Raw genomic sequence first — 24,176 nt, 5'->3', positions numbered from 1 at the left:
TTATAACAGTAAGCAACAAATTTTATCGAAATCGGGAGTTTCACCATAACTTGTGTAGAAGTGTGAAGATGATAATATGTGTGTGTCCCAGAAGCCCGTGCATTAAATTTAAAATTAATGGTACAGGAGACCAAAAGAAACTTTTATCAGATAACTTACGGTTGGCGTTACTACATTAGCCCGCTAGTAGTTGTTGTTTAGTCAACTGTCCAAAGACAGGTCTGAACCTCGTAATTGATAGCAATAGGCCAGGAGATAATGGGGTCTAGATGGCATTAAAATCAGGAGTGCTGTTTATTAAGCTGGTACATTGGTTGGTTCCATCTTACTTCCAGCCCATCTCAACAGTGAAACCTATCTGTACTTCCTCCAAGAAAACCTCCCCACTTTTGCTGGAGGAATCTGTCTTGGTGGTAAGGCAACGCATGTGGTTACATATGATGGCCAAGCAGCACATTTCACACATAATGCTATAAGTTCCTGGACAATGTCTTTCCAGACAGGTTGATTGGCCGTAGCGGACCTGTTGTTTGACCACCAAGATCCCCTGACCTCACCAGCATGGAGTTATTTTTATGGGATCACATGGGTATATTACTATACGTCACTACAGACTGGAAGGTCCGGGGTTCGATCCCGAGTGGTGACGGGATTTTCCTCATTGCCAAACTTTCAGAATGGCCCCGAGGTTTACTCAGCCTCCTATAAAATTGAGTACCGGGTCTTTCCCGGGGGTAAAAGGCAGTCAGAGCGTGGTGCCGACCACACCACCTCATTCTTGTGCCGAGGTCATGGAAAGCATGGGGCTCTACCTCCATGCCCTCAAATTGCCTTCATGGCATGTGACGGGGATACCTTTACCTTTTTTTTTCACTTCTGTAAATGATGACATTTAGGAAAATTTGTACTCAATCTAGTTATTATTATTATTATTATTATTATTATTATTATTATTATTATTATTATTATTATTATTATTATAAACCTTTTCGCGAAGCGCTGTGATACTATTTTATTTACAACTACACCCCTATCGCCACTATCATTTAAGGAGCAAGATGGCTGCAAAAATTATGAAGTATATGAAGAGATCCATGCACTTGCCACTGGTGATAGTAGATACGAGTTGATATCGCAACTGACAGAACCGTAGATCAGACTCCATAATTGATCCCACAGCGCCGTTTGAATCGTACAGTGAACAAACTGACAGGTTGGCTGTGAAAAGCAGCTGATCTACAGAGAGATCAGATAAGGTGTGGACAAGAACGACAGGGTTTTCACTGTGCGCTACTGAGGCAGTAACGGCGGGAAACAGACAGTGTAGAGTCGCGGTGATACAACCATACAAGTTTCCGTAACTATTTAAAAATTGGGTGAATGTAGAGTATCCAACGCCCACTAAACGAATATTTCACTTTTATCACTGCCAATGTTGCGCTATAATCGTATATGCAAGGTAGGCTATAACAAAAACCTAAACTAACCAAACCTACAGTAACCTGTCAAAGAAGCAACAAGTTATACTAAATATGTGTAAATCGCCTCTTGCTGTAGAAAAAGTATTTCTTTATTCGTTTTGAGCTCGTTCGAATATTGTATCATAATATATATATTTTTTTCGGAAAGAATTACGTAATAAAAATGTTCAGTACCGATTTTTGAAGTGTTTCTTTTTTTCACTCCTAACAAAATTCGCGAATGTTAGGAGGTCCTTAGAGCAAAAAATGCTGTCCCGGGACTCCCTGTCTGCCCATTGATAAATATGAGCCTGACCTTAATTAACTTATCAGAATATTTGGTAAATTAGAAGTAACTGAACTTAATATTGCATTTAATGTATTAGACCTATCTTAAATTATTTGCATGTGTCTGGTATGCTTTGTCTATGGGCAACCTCGAAATTTGAGGAAGCTTATAAAAAAAAATGTAGATACTTCAATAAACATTAGCTAGTAGGTGGTAATATGGATAATATGCATTTTTAGTATAAATTCACAACACTACTTTGTAAAATTATTTGAATTATATAATTTCTCAATTTTGCATATCCTGTTAAATCAATTACAGCTTAGATTAGACTTTCCAGCGGTAGTGTTTTTTTAATTCTGCAAGACAATTCAATACAAAACATGATTTGAATCTCGCGGTCCTTTTCTGGTCAGAGGAGATAACGCATTTTTCTGCTGCTGTCAGAGATCATGATACTGTACCTTGAGTAAAATGACACATTAGAATTAGAATTTCCCGCGTTGTTGTTAGTTGTTAATCATCTCGAACTCTTGTTACAAATTGCACAGTTCAGTACAGTTATCGAGTTAGATGAACGCAGTTGTTCTGTGAGATGATGTATGAAAGAAGAATTCATATAAATTAAAACTTTTGTAGACGTGTATGTGTATATATAAAACACTATCTATCTTCTGGAAGATACTATAGTGCAGTGCAGTGCTGTGCTGTGTTTTTGTATGTTTCTATTGTATAACCTACTTGTTTTATCTCAAGGACGTATTTGGGATTTATGGTGAACGATGTTTCACGGAAATATTTATGCCGATTTTGTTTCACGAAGTGCTTGATTGGAAAATTCTTTTATGCCATATATGCAGTAAATATTGAGAAATGTAGGTATTGCTGACATTTTTGTACGTTAGATTCTGTGACATTAAGTTAATTTGAAATTAGGTACTATATTATTAATGTAGCTATTATCCCTTACATCCTAAGGAACCCCATGGTCCACGGTTCTTGTATTTATAGCAAAGGCTTATTGCCTGTTGTTCAAAGCTAATTCCATGTATTAAACATTATTTTTAGTTAGTCAAGAGTAATTCTGGAGGATGACCACTTCACGATTTTCGAACTGCTTTTTTTTTTTTTCTTCATAGACGACGATTTTATGTTCGATTTTCGAAAGGTAATACAAAAAAATTTCGGAAACACGTAATTTCGACTGTAACCTAACCTAACAACCTATCACAACTTAAACTAACATAACCTAACCTTAACTAACCCAAGCTTAGTTTTTAAGCTAAACTAACCTAACCTCAACTACTCCGATCGCCACCAAGCAGTAAACATCGCCTACCAACAAGCATAACGTTACGCTACCATTCAAAACTACGGAAAACTTTATAAATCTAAAACATGTAAAACCATAGTCTCTGCGCAACAATTTACGCATATAAATGATGAGAATTTAATGTAGAATAATTATACATGCTCAGAACTTCTAAAATCCATGGAGAAGTTTTCCTCCTGAATTGATTAGTCCAGTTTTGTTAATCATTAAGTGTTCGTAGAGTAGCAAGAATGAACTAGAATGTAGGCCTAATAAGTAAGAAAGTGGATGGTAATTCTCCAGAAAAGCTAGGTACACCCACGAAGGCACAATTTTCTTTTGCTTTACTGGGTTTTGTGAGATGTATATAAACACGTGGTTTTGATTTGCAGCCACATATAGTTTGATACTTGCCTGTTTATTGTATTCTTTTAGCGCTCCCCCCCCCCCTCCCCTATGTGTTACAAATATAACACTCCAGAGGTCCAGGACGCAATACCAGGGAAACTGACCATTTCTTTTGTAATTCGTCCTGGATCTCTCGCGTGTTACATTATGTTTAGTGGGCTAACGATGGGGAGGGAGAGCTACATAAGTGTATTGGAATATACAAGTGTGAAGCTATTTTTGTGCTGAAAGTACTTGTGTCTGCAGACTAGAACCACGTGTTTATCACTATATATCTCATACAAGGCTGCAAAAGAGTATCTGTCGGATACAGGGGGGAGAGCCATTAATCCTTCCCATTGAAGGCTTTAAGATTAGATTAGATTAGATTAGATCTTTATTAGCCGAATAGAATTACAAGCATTCATGGCGTTGTCAGTACACAAGAAAAATGACATAACATACAATATAATACAAAAATAGACTTAATTCTAAATAAATTTAACAGTTTAATATTACGTGACATGCAAAAAAAAAAAAAGAGAGAAAAAATATATATATATATATATATATATATATATATATATATATATATATATATAACAAGCTTGATCTTCAGTCTCCACTGTTCTATCTAGTATCTTCTCTTTTTGCTTTTTCCCTGTCTTTTCAACTCTGAGTTACCTGAAACATAAATGGTCAAGGGCAGTATCAAGAAACGTTAAATACTAAAATTTTAAATTTAGATATTCTTTTGTGCAAAATGGCATATGTGTTAATAAAATGTTCTTTACCTCTTTTTTTAATTTTCTTATGTTAAGTTCTTTGATTTTCTGTGGAGGTTTATTATATAAATTGCTGCCTCTATGTGATATGCTGTTAAGACTTCTGGTAAGCCTGTGGTAATTCAGATGTATGTTTTGGGATGTTCTGGTGTTATACTCATGTTAGGTTGAATTTGTTTTAAAGGAATCTATGTTTTGATGAATATAGCACACTGTTTCTAAAATATATATGCAGGGTACAGGTAAGATTTTTAGTTTTCTGAAAATTTTTATACTTTCAGTCCGAATAGGAACTTTTTTGATGATTTTGAGTATTCTTTTCTGCAATTTGAGGACTTGTGTCACTTTTGGAGAAGATCCCCAAGTAATAATGCCATATGATAGTATTGAATGAACATATCCAAAATAGACTGATATTAAAAGTTCCATGGATGATATCTTCGCAAGGACTCGAAAAGCATAACATAAACGACTCAGCTTCTCAGTTAGATGTTGTATATGCTTTTCCCATGTTAGACTGGAATCTATCTATATACCTAAAAATTTAGAGCATTCTACTTAATTATGGTATTACTAAGAACTATGTGAATCTGGTCAGTTGGATATTGATTGAAAGATACATAGACGTTTTATTTACATTTAATTTAAGCTTATTATTTATTAGCCACTTGTCTAGTTTCGTTGATGTTGCATTAATTTTCATTTGCAAGTTCTCTTCCTTATTATCACTCAGTATTATGTTTGTGTCATCTGCAAATAAGACAGTTTTCCCTTCTGTTATATTTAACGGGAGATCATTTATGTATAGGAGAAATAATATTGGACCAAGAATTGAGCCTTGAGGGACACCATGGGGCATAGGAACGGATTTTGATTTTACTGAGCCAATTTGTACAACCTGTTCCCTATTGCTTAAGTACGAGATGAACCAGTTCCCTGCTAATCCCCTTATGCCAAATTGTTGTAGTTTCCAGATTAGAATTTCATGATTAACCATGTCAAATGCTTTGCTAAGGAGCCAACCTGGACAAATACCCAATGTCCCATCCCTACCTTCCCGTGGTGCAGCTGTTAGTAAACGTAATTTTACAAGCTGAACTAAAGGGAGGGGCTACTCATCAATTAGCACTGGTCAGCTTGATGAGTTAATGACTGACTTTAGTATAATTTTCCTCTAACCAATACCTAATTCCCTCTTTACCCTTTCCTATCCAGTCCTCTGACTGAACTCTTACTTTCTTCGACCCTGACGGCATTAGAGCATTCGAGGCCTAGGGGTTCATTTCCCTTTCCCTCCTCCTCTTTCTACTTTTCTGTTCCTAGTGCTGACCTGCTATGGCACTAAAATCGTCCTCCAGTGGCTTAAGGAGGGAAAGCTGGTGATCAACAAGATCTCCCAGCTAGGTCCAGTGGACCCGTCGACCAACAGCTGGTGTGGTCCTCCAGACATTCTGGGGGTTGTGTGTGAATGAAGTAGCCACCAAAACGTTAAAATATGGTGTTCACTTAAATTGGCTACAACTTGCCATTTTTCAAAGTTCGTCTGTAGCTGCATGTAGATTGGCAACAGGCCATGATTGAACGGCCAAACACCTGCATAGAATTGGAATATATCAGTCCCCTAACTGTCCATTGTGCAACTCAAACCAAGAAATGGATTCGGAACATCTCAAAATCTGTGCTTCAGTGGCTGGTCATGATAATATCTTTGAAAAATATTGGAGTGCAAGAGGTCAAATGACTTCATTGTCAAATGCCTGGCATTAGAAAACAACAACATATCTCGTACAAGCCAGTGAAGCTATAGAAAATTGTGCCTCCTTTGGTGTAGCTTTTCTGGAAAAATACTTCTAATCTTAATAATCTAATCCAGTGCTATAAGATTGTCCAGAACCAGATGTCACTGCACATTCTTAAACATAATGTTCCTATTGTATTAGACAGCGACAGTTGTGTCGAATACTAATGGACATTTATTTTTATATAGGAACCTTCACCCCAAATGGAAGATTACTGTGTTGGACGCATCGTGGGTGGTAAGCGGTTTGTGTTCCATTCCTCAAGAAGCATAAACATTACATTGAAGTCTCCTGGTGCCGAAAAGTATAACCCATACAAATTACAGTATCTTGAGGAACATCATAGCACAACTGACAGAGGTAACATTTGTTTCATTAACATTTTATTTAATTTAGTAGGTTATTTTACGACGCTTTATCAATATCTTAGGTTATTTAGCGTCTGAATGAGATGAAGGTGATAATGTCGGTGAAATGAGTCCAGGGTCCAACACCGAAAGTTACCCAGCATTTGCTCATATTGGGTTGAGGGAAAACCCCAGAAAAAACCTCAACCAGGTAACTTGCCCTGACCGGGAATCGAACCCGGGCCACCCGATTTCGCGGCTAGACGCGCTGTTACTGCACAGGTGTGGACTGTTTCATTAACAAAATGAAGTCCTTATCTTATGAACTTTGTAACATAGCCTATTCGTGACAGAATTTGTTCCATCCCCTTTTCATATAATAATACATACAATCATTCCTTGGTTATGGGTATGACATTTGCACCCAAATTTTTTTGTTTTAAAATGAAGTTTAATGTAATATAGGCCTACATTGTTTATTTTAGTGCACCAATAATGGAATATCTTCTTCTCAAGAAGAGCAGATATCTCTAACAAATAGGTTTAGAATAATCGTTGTAATAAATTAAGTATTGAACTTTAAACATTGGTTACGGGTGTGAAATTTTTCTGACATAGGCCTAGATTTGTGACTTCAAACATTCCAATTAATAACTCTGTGAATTATGTTGAGAATAGTGATTACCAGTATTCTTCCAAGAATGTGCAGTTAATGAGGTATCTAGTTTTTTTTGCAATGATTACATATTCATTGTGTGAATGTGTACACATTTTGAAAACATACATATGGAAAAAAAATCGTGTGACAAAACAGAGGAAAACTTAAGATGTAAATTCTCTGACTGCTGAGTTATGCATGGAAAAACGATACTAAATTTAGTGAGTGAGTAAGTTCTGTAAATGATATGTGAATTATGTATCACACAATATGGGCGACACTTTCAGCAGCTGCTGTGTGGAGGGTGAATACGAAATGTTATTAATCAGTGGTGTGCGGTGATGACGTTTTCGGGGAAGCAATTCCATGGAAACACTGTATGTAGGCAGCAGACGTCGAAGCCCAGTCGAGCAATGGCATACATACAGGCACCTCTTCCCTTCACATCACACTACTGCACACCACTGTTATTAATGTAACATAGTACCAGTACATAAGTTTTATTCTAGCTAAGCACCGTGAGTTCACGCAATGGTAGTAGCGAGGGGGACCTGCCTCTGGTTGGCTGATAGAAAAGTTGGGAATGTTTGCTGGGACTCACTGTAGTTTTATGCATTAATTCCGAAAGTGAAATCCGTTTTGCGACATCATCTAAAGTTTTGGAAAGTATAATGTACTTATGTTTATACCAGAGTGCTGCATTGGAGTTAAATCGCTCGCATGAACGGGTCGAGTGTCGCACCCTCGAGTGAGATACGATCGGTCGTGATACTCTCGTAATAAATAGAAGCACAGTAAAAGGTCATCTCACCAACATGTCTTACCTTGTGTGGAAGGGGACAGATAAGATACATATAATAAATGTTTTGTTCACACGGTAAAAATAAGGCTTTATTTTCTGTGTTTATGACAAATGTTTAATGGAACAGTCGATGGAATGTACCAAAACAGGAACATGAAGTTATAAATAAAATAGTATGAAAAACTTCGATATACAGTTATTATTGCTAATTAATTTGATTTACCACATATATAATATGATAGGTTCATACATAGTGTTCCGCCTATATACTGCGACAATGTAGAAACGTTTTACAAAATATTATTGATATAGCAGTAGATTAATAACCAGGGAAAGGATTTATATGTAAATACATATTTACTTATAAAGCTGATATAATTTATATTTTGCATTATCTTTATGTTTCACAATGTGTAGGGTTGAAAAATCCTACTTTTATTTTCCATATTTTTCCATATTTTAGAGTTTAGTACATATTTTCGTTAATTTCCATATATTTTCCATATTTCATATAAAACAGTCCATATTATATTAGGTTTAACAATAAAACAAAACAAAATTCCATTAACTTTTAAAAATACATTTCAACAATAGAGATTTAAACACATGTTCAGTAATCCCTTTAACATCAGAGTTATTTGAAAATTAGCAGTCCTATCAACAAGATAAGTACAAAGTAAGTTACAAAACTGTATTAATGTAATTTAAAATTTTTAACAGACTTCAGTTGTGCAGCTCAACAGTTAAATGCCAGTCAGAGTACACATAGGTTCAGTTTTGTAAATCATACTATAAAGACGGTAAATATGCCAAAAGTACGTCATTCAGTCAATTTAAAATCAAAACTAACAAGTTACATTTCAGAATTTAAAGAAGATGGTTTATCAACTGACAATAAAATATTATTTTGTAATTTGTGTCAGTGTGCAGTATCATCTACACAAAAGTTCCTGGTGCAACAACACATTACAACTAGTAAACATCAGGCCAACAAACAACTAAATTCCAAGCAGAGACAATTGTTTTTAACACAACCAACAACATCGAATGTAAGATCTGAGTTTAACATCGACCTGTGCCGTTCTCTCATCTCTGCTGATATTCCTCTCTACAAACTAAAGAATAAGGTCTTCAGGGAATTCCTTGAAAAATATACTCAACATACAATCCCGGATGAGTCAACACTTAGGAAGACGTATGCTCCATCCATCTACGATGAGACAATACAGAAGATAAGAGATGAAATTAAAGATAGTTCAATTTGGGTTTCCATTGATGAGACTCCCGACAAAGAAGGTAGACTTGTTGGTAATGTAGTTATCGGTTTGTTAAGTGAACAATATTCTGAACGAATTCTTTTACATTGTGATGTTCTAGAAAAGTGAATAACAAAACTATAGTTAAACTGTTCAACGAAGCTATGGGTATCCTGTGGCCAAAGGGTATTATGTACGATAATGTGTTATTCTTTATTAGCGATGCTGCCCCTTATATGGTCAAAGCTGGACAAGCATTATCTGTTGTATATCCTAAATTGACTCATTTTACTTGTGTGGCGCATGCATTTCATCGTGTGGCAGAAGTGGTCAGAGACAATTTCCCTAAAGTAGATTTGTTGATTTCATCAGTGAAGAAAGTATTTCTCAAAGCTCCCAGTAGAGTTAACGTGTTGAAAGAAATGTACCCTGAAATTCCATTGCCACCAAAGCCAATTTTAACTAGATGGGGTACATGGCTAGAAGCAGTTGAATATTATGCCGAACATATAGACTCTATTAACAATGTTCTCCTTGCATTGGACTCTGAAGATGCAGTCTCAATTGATACTGCGAAAACAGTTACCTGTGACATAAGTGTGAAGAATGACTTAGCTCACATTCAGCATACATTTTCATGCATCATAAAAACGCTCAAAAGTCTCCAAAATAGGCACCTTTCACTATCTGAAAGTTTTGAAATTATAAATAGTACTGTGGAACAACTGAATCGTGGTAGAGGTAAAGTTGCAGATGCAGTAAGAGCTAAGGTGGACACTGTACTTTCAAAAAACCCTGGATATGAAGAACTACAAAAGGTTGTTGCTGTGATGAGTGGTGAATCAACAGTGAAGATTAACTTGGACTTATCCCCAGCAGACATTGTGAAATTGAATTATGTACCAGTTACTTCTTGTGACGTCGAACGCTCTTTTAGTCAGTATAAATCTATCCTCAGAGACAATAGAAGAAGATTCACTTTTCAGCACTTGAAAGAAATGTTTGTAACCTATTGTTATGGTAACAGACAATAAAAATTGTGTTTTGTTGAAACTACATTGGAAGATAAGGTACGTCCATTATATTTTTTGTTTAGTTTGATTAAAATGTACCAATATTTAACGTACATAGTCATTTTTTTTATAATTTTAAGTCCATATTTAATTCCATATTTTGGTAAAAATCCATATTTAATTCCATATTTTGGTAAAAATAACTACATATATATTTACATATTTCATATATTTTTAGTCCATATAAATCCGTTCCCTGTTAATAACAATATTAGTACAGAGATAACGTCACAGAAAATATAATAAAACGAATAATCATGCTGCACAACTGTTACAGACGCAAAGATTGATACACTAATTATTAGAGATTATTATTATTATTATTATTATTATTACTACTACTAGAAAACTTGATACAGTTCTTGCATTATCGTGATTGTGTTCTCCATTTATAATAATTACATTTACATCCAATAACATCTATCAGATGTGGCAAAAATATCACTCCTGTGTGGAGGGGGAAAAAAAACATTTACCTACAACATTTATACTATTACGGTCTTACTAATAAAAACTCTATATACAGACGTTTAACTGTCTTATACTTATACAATGAGTAGCTCGTTTATAAGTCGTGCGTAAATTCCTTACTAATAATCACTACATACGTCGTGTATAACAGTATAACTGTTACACAGCTACGTCATAGTTTCGTCATTACTTCGTTACGAAAGGTAATAGAATATCTGAGGTTCTCTATTGCATCCGGTAGAGCGCTCTAGTGTGGCGTGTTAAATATCGATAGTACAACTGGCTCTAATCGATTACCACACTACATTTTCGTCAAAGAGTACAAGCTACAGCAATATTATTCTAATAATTTTATGATCTTTGGTTTGTTCTTCTGTGGTTACAAGGTAACCATCATCATAAAATGACAGTCGATATGAACAGCTGTTAGAGGGGCGGCCATTTTTTCGCTATATACAACGCTTAAACAAGGGGTTTCGTGTATATAACTACTGCAAAGCAATTCCCATTGTATAGTTACAGCCTGTTTATACATCCATAGCTTATTCACGGTTTATTAGTAACGTTTTCTGTCTCAACTCTGTATAAGTCTCGTATAAAAACTATACACTGTTTATTAGTGAGACTGTTACATTTTAAAGCAAGTTTTGTAGTTGTACTATGGAGAGGTTAGTTAAACACTGCAAAGTTTTGAAATGATAAACATCTATGGTGTTACTACACAGTTCATCACTATAACAAGAACGAATGTCTAATGCTCGGCTTATACCGTTCGAGGATTTATCGCTCGTGACAATTTTACCCATCATGAATGTGCGCTCCCTATCGGATTATGCTATGAACTACTTGGCGCTCAAGGGAAAACTTCTGATGCAGACCTCTGGTTTATACATACAGAGCAGTCTTCTCGGCAAGATGGACCATGCCATGTTCTGCAAATGTTACAGATAGTCCCAATCAAACTTTTTATCTACAGTATACCTTCTGTAGCAGTGGTTCTCAATCTTTTTCAATGACGTATCACTATTTTTAATCTAGGACATTAGCTGTACTCCTAATCAAATTAATAATGGAAAATTGTCAAGTGTTGTTCCCAGGATCATAATAAAAGTTCCTATGCTCAGTATCAATAACAGATTGCTTTTTTTAGGCGTGTTTAATTAAAAACAATTGCTATTTCAATTTATTTAATGGAATATTCCATAAAAGCTACAGAAAACAGCTATGTATGTTTATATTTTATGACAATTTATATTTTTTTATTTCGTACTTTAAGTACCACCAAGCAGTAGTTCACGTATCACAGGTTGAGAATCGCTCTTCTATGGCATTCTAGTGGTTTGTGTTATGAAGGGTGGCATTAAGTATTAGTTTTCAGTAGTACCTATTTTTCGCCTTTGTAAGGTATAATTATTGTTTGGCTCTTTGTGATTTCGTAGATCACATATAGAATTATTTATTGAACTACATGTTTAATTTGGCTGTGTTCAAATGACGAGAATTTTTTTAATAGTACATGAAGAGTGGAGAAGAAATCTTGATTGAACTGCTTATAATAAAATTGTATTTTGTTTTTTTGTGTATATACAATAGGGTGGTTCATCATATATCTATAAGGAAAATTTAAAGTAAGTGCACCCTGTTATTTTTTTTTACTCTTACTTAAAAAAAAGTGTTTCGACATAGTTTGAATTGTATGTCTTAATTATAAAAGATGCTCAGTGCCACGAGGTATTTGGAAAAAGTGACAAATTTTTTCCGATTTTGCTGAAGTAACTAATAAAATAAATTATTTGTTAAGTCAATGTGTTGACAAAACACTGCATTAGAGAACTAATGCTCATGTGTTCTTTTTTGCTTGTCATTGCCTTTTTATTCTATCCTTTGTAATATTGGCGTCAGTAATTCATAGTGAATTATTATAATACAATATATAATAATAATTATTATTATTATTATTATTATTATTATTATTATTATTATTCTTTTTCTACTCCTATGTGTTTATTAATTTTATACTATACATTGGTTAGATCCAAGCTTGAATATGCATCTATAGTATGGAACTCTATTACTTCCACTGACTCGGCTAAATTGGAGAATATTCAAAGAAAATTTATTTCCTTGTGTTCTTATAGATTTTTATCAAATTCCGATTATAACTATGAGACTAATTGCAAATATTTTAATTGCGGTAGTTTGTTTACCAGACGTCAGGATCTTGATTATTTATTTTTTTGTAAAGTCATTAAGAGTGACATTGATTGTGAATCTTTCATAAGCAATATCAGTCTTCGTATTCCTGCTAAGGGTTTAAGATTTCATAAATTGTTTTATAATAGGAATTCTAAATCTCTCTCTCAGGTCTGCAGATGTATTAAATATGCTAATTTGCAGGGATTGAACTTGGATCCATTTAATGTGTAGTAATACTTTTTGAGTTTTATGTCAGTTTTATTATTTATGCCATTGTTAGATATGTATCATACTATTCTCGTCATTTGCATAACTTTACAATATTAATTAATGATTCCTGTCTTCATTTATATGATTTCATTAATTCATTTGTAATACATTTTATTTAATTACTATTATATTGATTGTATTTCATCTCATTGCCATTTTCTATCATTCATTCTCATCATCATTTGTTGTTTTGTTTCGTTTTGTACCTGTGCTAAACTGTAATTGGCCTTGTGCTGTTGTTTTGCACATTAATATTCTAAATAAATAAATAAATTACTTTTATTGTTATTGTTATTATTATTATTATTATTATTATTATACAAATGTAATTTTTCGTTCTGTAAATGAATTGTACACTATTACCTTTGTTTGATCAAATTTCTGCACATTTAAAGGACAAAACTAAAATTCTTTCAATCATTTATTACCATAATACTTTGTTCTCTTAAATTTACTGAGCATATTGGGAATTAAATGAATGGCTTCCCCAAAGCATACTATGAAATGTTTCATATAAAACAAAATCTCGAAAAGGAAGCAAAAACAAACAAAATTGTATTAAACTTTATTTGAAATATCTCAAAGAATAGCCCCCCTCAATTTAATAGTATTGCTTACAGTTCATTCTGTATACATATAAATATGTTACACACATACGGTACTGATATTTAATTATCATGTCAAAAGAATACAAGTACATTCTTTTACGGTAACATTTTGTATTCCAGTTTTGGGACCTAACAAGAAGCCATTTGGAAAAGACGAGACAAGATATTCTAAGGTAGGTTAATTAATATTGATTTTTTGCATTTCGTGTTCTGTCCCAGTGTAACTAAGTGGTGAAAAGCAGCATATTCTGTCCACATTCATGATTGATGCAAACTGTATTTTGTTCATACCTTCTTTTTTGTCATATTGGTTTTTATTTAACTTACCATTCTATTAGTGCTGACAGCTCATATTTGTCAGGATTTTTTTTTTTTTTTTTTTTTTTTTTTTTTTTTTTTTTTTTTTTTGCAAAAACAACCTCTTTCTATTCCAAACTACGGATTATATAACAATTTTCCTGTTACTAAAATGGGTACACCTAACTTAGCACAATCTCAATCACACACTTGAATTCACAGAAATTTATAATCCAGCACACTTGCATTCACACAAATTTCTAACCCAGCACACTTCCAATCTCACTTGCATTCACAAATTTATAACCCAGCACAGTCCCCATCACACTTGCATCACACAAATTTACAATCCAGCACATTCCCATTCACACAATTTATAACCCAGCACACTTGCATTCACACAAATTTATAACCCAGCACACTTGCATTCACACAAATTTATAACCCAGCACACTTCCAATCTCACTTGCATTCACAAATTTATAACCCAGCACAGTCCCCATCACACTTGCATCACACAAATTTATAATCCAGTACATTCCCATTCACACAATTTATAAACCAGCACACTTGCATTCACACAAATTTATAACCCAGCACACTTCCAATCTCACTTGCATTCACAAATTTATAACCCAGCACAGTCCCCATCACACTTGCATCACACAAATTTATAATCCAGCACATTCCCATTCACACAATTTATAACCCAGCACACTTGCATTCACACAAATTTATAACCCAGTACACTTCCAATCTCACTTGCATTCACACAAATTTATAACCCAGCACACTCCCAATCACACTTGCATCACACAAATTTATAATCCAGCATACTTCCAATCTCATTTGCTTCACACAAATTTATAATCCAGCACACTCCCAATCACACAAATTTATAATCCAGCATACTTCCAATCTCATTTGCATTCACACAAATTTATAACCCAGCACACTCCCAATCACACTTGCATCACACAAATTTATAATCCAGCATACTTCCAATCTCATTTGCATTCACATAAATTTATAACCCAGCACACTCCCAATCACACTTGCATCACACAAATATATAATCCAGCATACTTCCAATCTCATTTGCATTCATACAAATTTATAACCCAGCACACTCCCAATCACACTTGCATCACACAAATTTATATTCCAGTATACTTCCAATCTCATTTGCATTCATACAAATTTATAACCCAACACACTCCCAATCACTCTTGCATCACACAAATTTATATTCCAGCATACTTCCAATCTCACTTGCATTCACACAAATTTATAACCCAGCACACTTCCAATCTCACTTGCATTCACACAAATTTATAATCCAACATACTTCCAATCTCACTTGCATTCACACAAATTTATAATCCAGCATACTTCCAATCTCACTTGCATTCACACAAATTTATAACCCAGCACACTCCCAATCACACTTGGATTACACAAATTTATAACCCATCACACTTCCAATCTCACTTGCATTCACACAAATTTATAATCCAGCATATTTCCAATCTCACTTGCATTCACACAAATTTATAATCCAGCATACTTCCAATCTCACTTGCATTCACACAAATTTATAACCCAGCACACTCCCAGTCACACTTGGATTACACAAATTTATAACCCAGCACACTTCCAATCTCACTTGCATTCACACAAATTTATAACCCAGCACACTTCCAATCTCATTTGCATTCACACAAATTTATAATCCAGCACACTTCCAATCTCACTTGCATTCACACAAATTTATAATCCAGCATACTTCCAATCTCACTTGCATTCACACAAATTTATAATCCTGCATACTTCCAATCACACTTGCATTCACACAAATTTATAATCCAGCATACTTCCAATCTCACTTGCATTCACACAAATTTATAACCCAGCACACTTCCAATCACACTTGCATTACACAAATTTATATTCCTGCATACTTCCAATCTCATTTGCATTCACACAAATTTATAACCCAGCACACTTCCAATCTCACTTGCATTCACACAAATTTATAACCCAGCGCACTCCCAATCACACTTGGATTACACAAATTTATAATCCAGCACATTCCCATTCACACTTGCATTCACACAAATTTATAACCCAGCAGTCTGTCACACTTGCATCACACAAATTTATAATCCAGCATACTTCCAATCTCATTTGCATTCATACAAATTTATAACCCACCACACTCCCAATCACACTTGGATTACACAAATTTATAATCCAGCACACTCCCAATCTCACTTGCATTCACACATATTTATAACCCAGCACAATTTGTCACACTTGCATTCACACAAATTTATAACCCAGCACACTCCCAATCACACGTGCATCACACAAATTTATAATGCAGCACATTCCCATTCACACTTGCATTCACACATAGTATAACCCAGCACACTTCCAATCTCACTTGCATTCACACATATTTATAACCCAGTGCACTTGTATTCGCACAAATTTTCTGATTCTATATACTCAGGGAAGTTTTCTTCTTGAAGGAAAATTTCCCAACAGCCAAACCCAGGACCTCCAGATCTAGAAGGCAGCTTGCTGACCGTCAGGCCATGGAGGCAGTCTGAAATATTGAGGTTATAACATAATGTTATCAGTGGCTCAAACGTGAAGAATGTATTTCAGATGGCAAAGTTACTGTACCACTATCCAGTGTATATATAACCGTAGATCATATATGTAACATAACTCATAGCTATGTTAAAATCGGCAGCACTTTGAAGAGAACAACCGCCAGGATCGCCACCCGTCCACCATAAACGAACACGAGATGGCAGTACAGTCGCTAATGCAATTCAAATGGGAATTATGACGTGACTCCTTATATAGCAACTAGATGGCAGCGTAGTAAACCTGACAAAAGTTGTTAACGTCAAAGCCTATAAGGCCGACCTATCTGTTACATATATGATCTAGGATATAACTAAACAGTGGCTGAAGTTCAGATTTAAGATACTACTGCATTTGTTTATATCTGTGTCATCATCATGTATATCATCATGACAGCATATAATTTCTAAGAGAACTGTTACGATCTACAAAGGTATTCTTTCTATCTCTTTATAGGGCATCCCACTGATCTTCTCCTTCTTCATTTGTTTCTATTTAACGTATGTATTGTGATTGTGTGTTTTTCAGAAATCATGCAATCTTGGATTGAGGAAAAATCACACTTTACCATTCAAAATTCCTCATGGTCGCATTGGAAGAATCTTACATCCTTCAAGAACAAAGCCATACATGAAACCTGTGTTTTTACCATCGAACAGTTTGAAGAAATATCCGTTAATGCCTGCTAATTGTGAAGTACAGCCAATCTATAGCTCTCCAGATGTAAAGTATCCTCGTGATTCTTTGCCAGAAAATGTACTTTGCACTGCACAGGAAGATAATTGCCATGATAATACTCATTATTTCAGCAAACATAGGCATTTACCTTCGTTAGACTCTGAAAATATAAATTATAACCTTCTGCCAGTACGGAACCAGTTTGATGCCCAATCTTCTAATATAAATATTAAACATGTTCATGACTGGGACTTCTCCTATAAAGTAAAAAGCTTAGAACTTATACCAAAACGTTCACGCTATTGTGATGAAAAGACTGTTCCTAGAAGTTGTTTGGTTGCTGAAACATATCCGGAAAGGTCTGAAGAAAGATCAACTACAATCTATGAGAATGCAGGAACTGGTGATACTTTGAAGTTGTCTATAGATATCAAACTACAGCCACATATTGGCGAACTGTGTAGTGAAACAGATGAACATGACAGTAAGGTAATAAGTAATATCGATATGAATGATAATAATTTAGTGCAAAAATATACCAATAACAATTATTTTTCAACTCTCGCAAAGGAGTCTACAGAAAACAAACATTCTTTAGTGGGTATGGTTAGACGAACATATGGAGGATTTAAAAGGGAACAAGAAGATGATTCTCCACAACAGCTGAAGAAAATAAGATATGGGACGCAACGTAGAAGAAATATTCCAGTGACTTTTCCAAGATCTAGTATTTCTAAACAAAAGAAAATTGATGATTACTTTGTTAAAAAAAATTCAGTTGACCAAAAGAGTTACGGGGTTACTTCTGAAAGAACTGAAGAATCTGTAATTGTGATTGATATCTCCAGTGATGATGATAATCCTTCAAGTAATGAAAGAAGTGACGTTGATGAGAGTGATATCACATTCAAAACAGAGCCAAGTCAGAATAAAGAAAGTACGATCAATATTAATAATGGGAGAAGTGATAAGAAAAAGCACATTTTGAGTACTGATGCCAGCTATACATCTGGAGATGAAAATACTCGCCTTAAGGTTTACAGGGGTCCTTACGAAACAAGTGAAGAATCTGCAATTGCCATTTTGAGTACTTACAAGAAGTTTACCGGGGTTACTTGTGAAAGACTTGAAGAATCTATAGTTGTGGATAGCTCCAGTGATGACGATTGTTCTTCAAGTTGTGAAATATATGAGATTGGTAATTGTGGTATCGGGGACAAAACAGAAAGTCTGATGAGAGAAGATACGATCTTTATTAAGAATAAAAAAAGAAAGGAGAAAGAAGCCATTTTGAGTATTGGTGCCAGCTATACATCTGGATGTGAAAGTACTTGCCAGAAGGTTTACGGGGATACATATGAAAGAAGTGAAGAACCTGTAGTTGTTGATAGCGCCAGTGATGATTATTCTTCAAGTTCTGAAATATGTGTCATTGGTAGGGGTGGTACTAGGGACAAAACAAAAAATGAGATGAGAGAAGATACGAACTTTATCAATGATGGAAGAAGAGAGAAGGAAAAAGTCATTTCCAGTACTGATGCCAGCCAGACATCTGAAGTGAGTTGTACCATAAAAAATGAAACCAGTTTTCATACAAGTGAAAGTAGTAAAATTTTGTATAATGGAAGAATTAGCTTAGCAAACAACGAAGCAGAAAACCATAGAGGTAGGATATCACGTGAAGCAGTCAATAAAATTAATAATGTCAGTAGTTTATCAATGGAAGATTGTGTCATAATTTTATCAGATGATGAGGATTGTGTTGATGATCCAGTATTGGATGGTGCTTCTTCTAGTGACAAGTGTGGTAATAGTAAGAATGATTCAGAAGTTGTTGACTTAACACTAGATTGCAACTTTTCGGAAGAGGTTTGTGAGCATACCCAAAATGGAACTGAAGAATATTCTGCAGAACAGTTAAAGCGTGTAACTGACTCTGACAGTGAGCTAGAATTGCGTAGAAATGATGATAGTAAAATAAAATGTTTAGATAAGAGCATTTCTCTCGCAGAAGTCTGTAATGAAGAGCCACGGAATGTGTCAGGTTCGGTTGAACTGATAGAGAGCTCTGAACGTGAAGAAAACATGAGTAACCTAGACTATGACAGTGATAGCAAAGTCACTTCTAGCTCCGTTGAAAAGCAACAATTTGTTCCTGAAAAAGAGTATATTGATGAAAAACGTGCAGCTACATACAACTGCAGTCAGCAATTGTCACATGAAGAGGATGTCAAATATCTGAATAATAAATCAGATCACGGAGTTCCTGAGAGTCCAGGTAATGATCTGATGGGCTCTGATTCAGAACTTTTTGGCAATGAAAGCAATGTAAAAGAATTTACAACGAATTGTCAGGAACTGTTGTCAGATGACAAAAACATCTGTAAGGGGAAAGAAGAGACATCTGACTATTCTGACTGTAAAACTTCCTCATTAAAAATGGAAACTAATCCAATTGTTACCTCAGTTAACATGGAAAAGGAAAATGAAAGCTGTGAGAAACCAAATATTAAAGCAAGAAAAGTCAGTTCACAGAAATTTATTACAACATATAAAGTCATCATGTATAAACATCATGATGGTGCAGCAAAACGTATGGGCCTGAAATGTTCTACACCATGCAGTTTGAATCCGTACTCCTGCTCTAATCAGCACCAGAAACAAAACCAGGTGAGTTTAGTTTATAGGTTGCTAAAGTTTTACGGTTACGAAATTATGATCAACATTCATTTGCATTACATTTCGTTACGGTGAAGTTCATTGAAGTTTGACAAATACAAGCTCCGTGTATTTGATTACGGTTAATGTTAAAATGAACGAACACAAGATGGTGTTGATTCGACACTGTCAAGGTCTAGCAAAGAAACGGAAGTTGGACGTCATCCAGTCACGAGATAGAAGAATGTCGATGCACTTCATTTATTTTCACCTCTTCTTTCATTGTAGATGCGACCATATTGCTACTGAAATATTAAATAAAAATTACATAATACTAGGAACGATCTTTGATTCAATATGTCAGGTCACATGAATATATTTCCTCTGGCATAAAACACATTTGTTTAAAACTAAACATAATAGGCATCAAACATGACAGCATTCGTAACGCCTAATTCAGCAATTGCACTACTTAATTCTGTTTAGTATATTGGTAAATTGAAAGGTCATAATGTAATTGGACCCAGGTTCGAACCTGAGGTCAACTTTTTTTATATATAATTATTTACATTATTTCAGATACGTTATTTTACTTTAATCCAAAATAAAGGGAATTTTGTAAAACAATGAAACCTGTTCAAATCGGAACCTGAATAATCCGGAATCCTGTCTATTTCGGAACAATTTATTGGTCCTGGCGAAATTTGTATGTATTATGTGTAATTTTTCCTGAATAAAACGGAAACTGTCCAACGCGGAAACGGAAACTGTCTGCTACTGTTCAAAACGGAAATAATATTTTGGACACACATTATATTTTGTAACTATATTTTGAAACAGTGTGCAATTTCAAGGAATATACGAAATATGTGGGTCACTAAGATAAAAACAAGTTTTCTTTGCAAAATTCTAGAGGGTACGAGGGTGTTATTACCCTGTTGACTAGGCAGACGAGTCCCTTCAAAGATTTTCAGTGCTTCACACCCGTATACTGTCATAGCTAAACAGAGCGGTAGTGTAGTGATTTCCAGGTAAAAAAAAGTTGCCTAAAATGTGGCATTAACATTAAGTGGTGAAGTAAAAGTTATCGAGTTAAAGGAATATGAGAAACGAAGTCTATGTGAAATAATACTGAAGTACAGTTGTGGAAAACTCAGGTGTGACACTTTAAAAAATAAAGATCATAATGAGTGAGTGGCGTGCGGCCAATATTGGTGACACAAAAGGAACCAGAAAGCAGCTGTTTATGTGAAAATAAATGAACTGTTGTGGAGTGGGTTCTTCATGACCTTTCAAAGAATAAGCCAATTTCTGGATCTATTCTGCAAAGCAAGCCATTGAACTGGGAAAGAAATTAAATAAACGAGAATTCAAGGCTTCTAATAGATGGCTCCTAGTCCAATTAATTAATAATGTGCAGTGATATGCAGTACAGTACTAGAGTATAGTGTTAGATATTAAATAGAATGAGATTAGTAAACTTTATTAATGTTTAATGACTAATGAGTGAGTTACGATAATATTTATACAGAAAATGAGATTTTAATAAAAATGATTCACCAACGTAATAAGCGACAGAAAGCTGATTTAATGTGATGAGTGTTAAATGGAATATTTTGTACTTCTTGCAGTTTGCAGCATGCCACTTTGTTTTTCACGTATATGAATGACAAAATATTCCATTTTAATGTCACACCTGAATAATACGGAAACGTGTCCACAACGGAAAAAAAATTAGGACCATGTCACTTTCGTCTTGAACAGGTTTCACTGTATATTCGTAATTCGCTCTAGTCCAGCTATTTAGTAGTATATGGTTTTTGATTATTATTGTTACTGCTTTATCATTATCATCATTCTATATTATTCTGTCGTAACATATTTTTGTAATACCAGTATTTTATTTATGTTGTCTCAAACGAAGTTACCATAAAATTCAATGTTCATCATAAACAACTGACTGTCCGGCATATGCATTTCAGTACTCATTATGGCTGGCAGAATGTTACAGTTGTCATGAACGTCGATCATAATACGTAACCTCTGAATGTTCAATATAAGTTCAATGTACAGACGAAAGCAATGTAGCATAACGCAAACGAATGTTGATTGTAATCCTAGCTTAACAGTCCCGAATGTTACGGAATATAGTCTACAAGTGTTAACTGGATGGAAGTCAAGTGGGATATATGTGATCCTGCAATCAGTGTGACAGCAAGTGTGAAATGTTACTTCAGATTCGGATAAAAATATTGTAATCAGTCGTGAAATATGCATCTACAAAGTTACATGTTCTGTTTGATTGAAAAGTTAACATCAAACATTACGATGAAAGAGTAATGGAACAGAGAAAAATTCTCATCGGCACCGGGATTTGAACCCGGGTTTTCAGCTCTACGTGCTGATGCTTTATCCACTAAGCCACACCGGATACCACCCCGGCGTCGGACAGAATTGTCTCTAATTAAGTTCCAACTCTTGGGTTCCCTCTAGTGGCCGCCCTCTGCACTACGTCATAGATGTCTATGAACGTAGGACCGAAGTCCACACATGTGCTGAGGTGCACTCGTTATGAGTGACTAGTTGGCCGGGATCCGACGGAATAAGCGCCGTCTTAAATCACGAAGTGATTTCCGCATAGCCTATCATATATATCATTTTAATGTACCAAAGTACATATGATATTTCCATGCAGATATTCTGCGTCATCATACGATGAAAGAGTAATGGAACGGAGAAAAATTCTCTCCAGCGCCGGGATTTGAACCCGGGTTTTCAGCTCTACATGCTGATGATTTATCCACAAAGCCACACCGGATACCACCCTGGCATCGGACAGAATTGTCTCTAATTAAAGGTACGATCACACGTCGCTACTTTTGCAGCGCTGCAGTACAAAAAACTGCGCAACTCTTGTACTGCGACGTGTGAACAACGGTGCAACCCGAAAAGTAGCGGCTGCCGAACCTGCTGCCCGCTACTTTTCCATGCTGCGCGCAACTTAAAAGTAGCGACGTGTGAACAGGGTTCTCAGGGTTGCAGCCGCAGCATTTTTGATATCGGTTTTGTTGAAACTTTTGCTGCGGTTGCAACCAGTGTTACCACCCAAATGTGTCAATGATACTTTTATTGTTTGGATATATTTTAATGTTAAATGTGATGAAAATAAATTATTTGTAACAGTTATTAAATATACAACACAGTCTGAGCATAATTGGTGACGATATAATTCATTTTTAAAATTTTCCGTAGCGCAGTTCCAAACAGGAGGGTTGCCAACATTGATTACGTGAATATACTGTTGGTTATCATTTAAGTATATAGGCGTTTTTAAAAGCTTTATAGTAAAAATAATGTCAATTTCTGAATACTAGATACGACAGAAAAGCAATAATAGATAAGGAAGCTTTCGCATGACTTTCTTAATAATGCGAACATAACCACAAAATGTGTATTGAGAAGTCAACACGGAGATGGGAACCTGCAGCATGACTGCGGCTGCAAAAGTAGCGCCTTGCGTGTGAACAGACTCGCAACCTCCAGTTGCAACTTTTGCAGCACTCGGGTTGCGCAGCACGAAAAGTAGCGTGCAGCGCACTACTTTTGGCTTACGTGTGAACACGACACGCAACTTTTGCAGCTGCAGTATAAAAGTAGCGACGTGTGACCGTACCTTTAGTTCCAACTCTTGGGTTCCCGGAGAGAATTTTTCTCCATTCCATTACTCTTTCATCGTATGATGAGGCAGAATATCTGCATGGAAATATCATATGTACTTTGGTACATTAAAATAATATATATGATAGGCTATGCGGAAATCACTTCGTGATTTAAGACGGCGCTTATTCCGTCGGATCCCGGCCAACTAGTCACTCATAACGAGTGCACCTCAGCACATGTGTGGACTTCGGTCCTAAGTTCATAGACATCTATGACGTAGTGCAGAGGGCGGCCACTAGAGGGAACCCAAGAGTTGGAACTTAATTAGAGACAATTCTGTCTGACGCCGGGGTGGTATCTGGTGTGGCTTAGTGGATAAAGCATCAGCACGTAGAGCTGAAAACCCGGGTTCAAATCCTGGCGCCGGAGAGAATTTTTCTCCGTTCCATTACTCTTTCATCGTATGATGACGCAGAATATCTGCATGGAAATATCATATGTACTTCGGTACA

The 24,176-nt window shown here is 35.4% G+C and overlaps 1 protein-coding gene across 3 annotated transcripts in view; it reads left to right on the top strand.

The window, feature by feature from the left end:
- The window catches only part of LOC138716278 (uncharacterized), a 193,713-nt gene that overhangs the window by 127,854 nt on the left and 41,683 nt on the right, over nucleotides 1-24,176 (top strand). For 2 of the 3 annotated variants that reach the window (XM_069849186.1, XM_069849185.1), the window contains exons 5-7: nucleotides 6,221-6,392; nucleotides 13,834-13,886; nucleotides 17,197-20,016. In XM_069849186.1, the coding sequence (XP_069705287.1) occupies nucleotides 6,221-6,392; nucleotides 13,834-13,886; nucleotides 17,197-20,016 (3,045 nt within the window). Of the gene's footprint in view, nucleotides 1-2,240; nucleotides 2,625-6,220; nucleotides 6,393-13,833; nucleotides 13,887-17,196; nucleotides 20,017-24,176 lie in introns of those variants that run through there. The other variant, XM_069849187.1, reaches the window with a different exon arrangement.

Source organism: Periplaneta americana, chromosome 16 (genome assembly GCF_040183065.1).
Source record: "Periplaneta americana isolate PAMFEO1 chromosome 16, P.americana_PAMFEO1_priV1, whole genome shotgun sequence".
NCBI classification, from domain to species: Eukaryota; Metazoa; Arthropoda; class Insecta; order Blattodea; family Blattidae; genus Periplaneta; species Periplaneta americana.
This window is presented reverse-complemented; position numbering and strand designations above follow the sequence as displayed.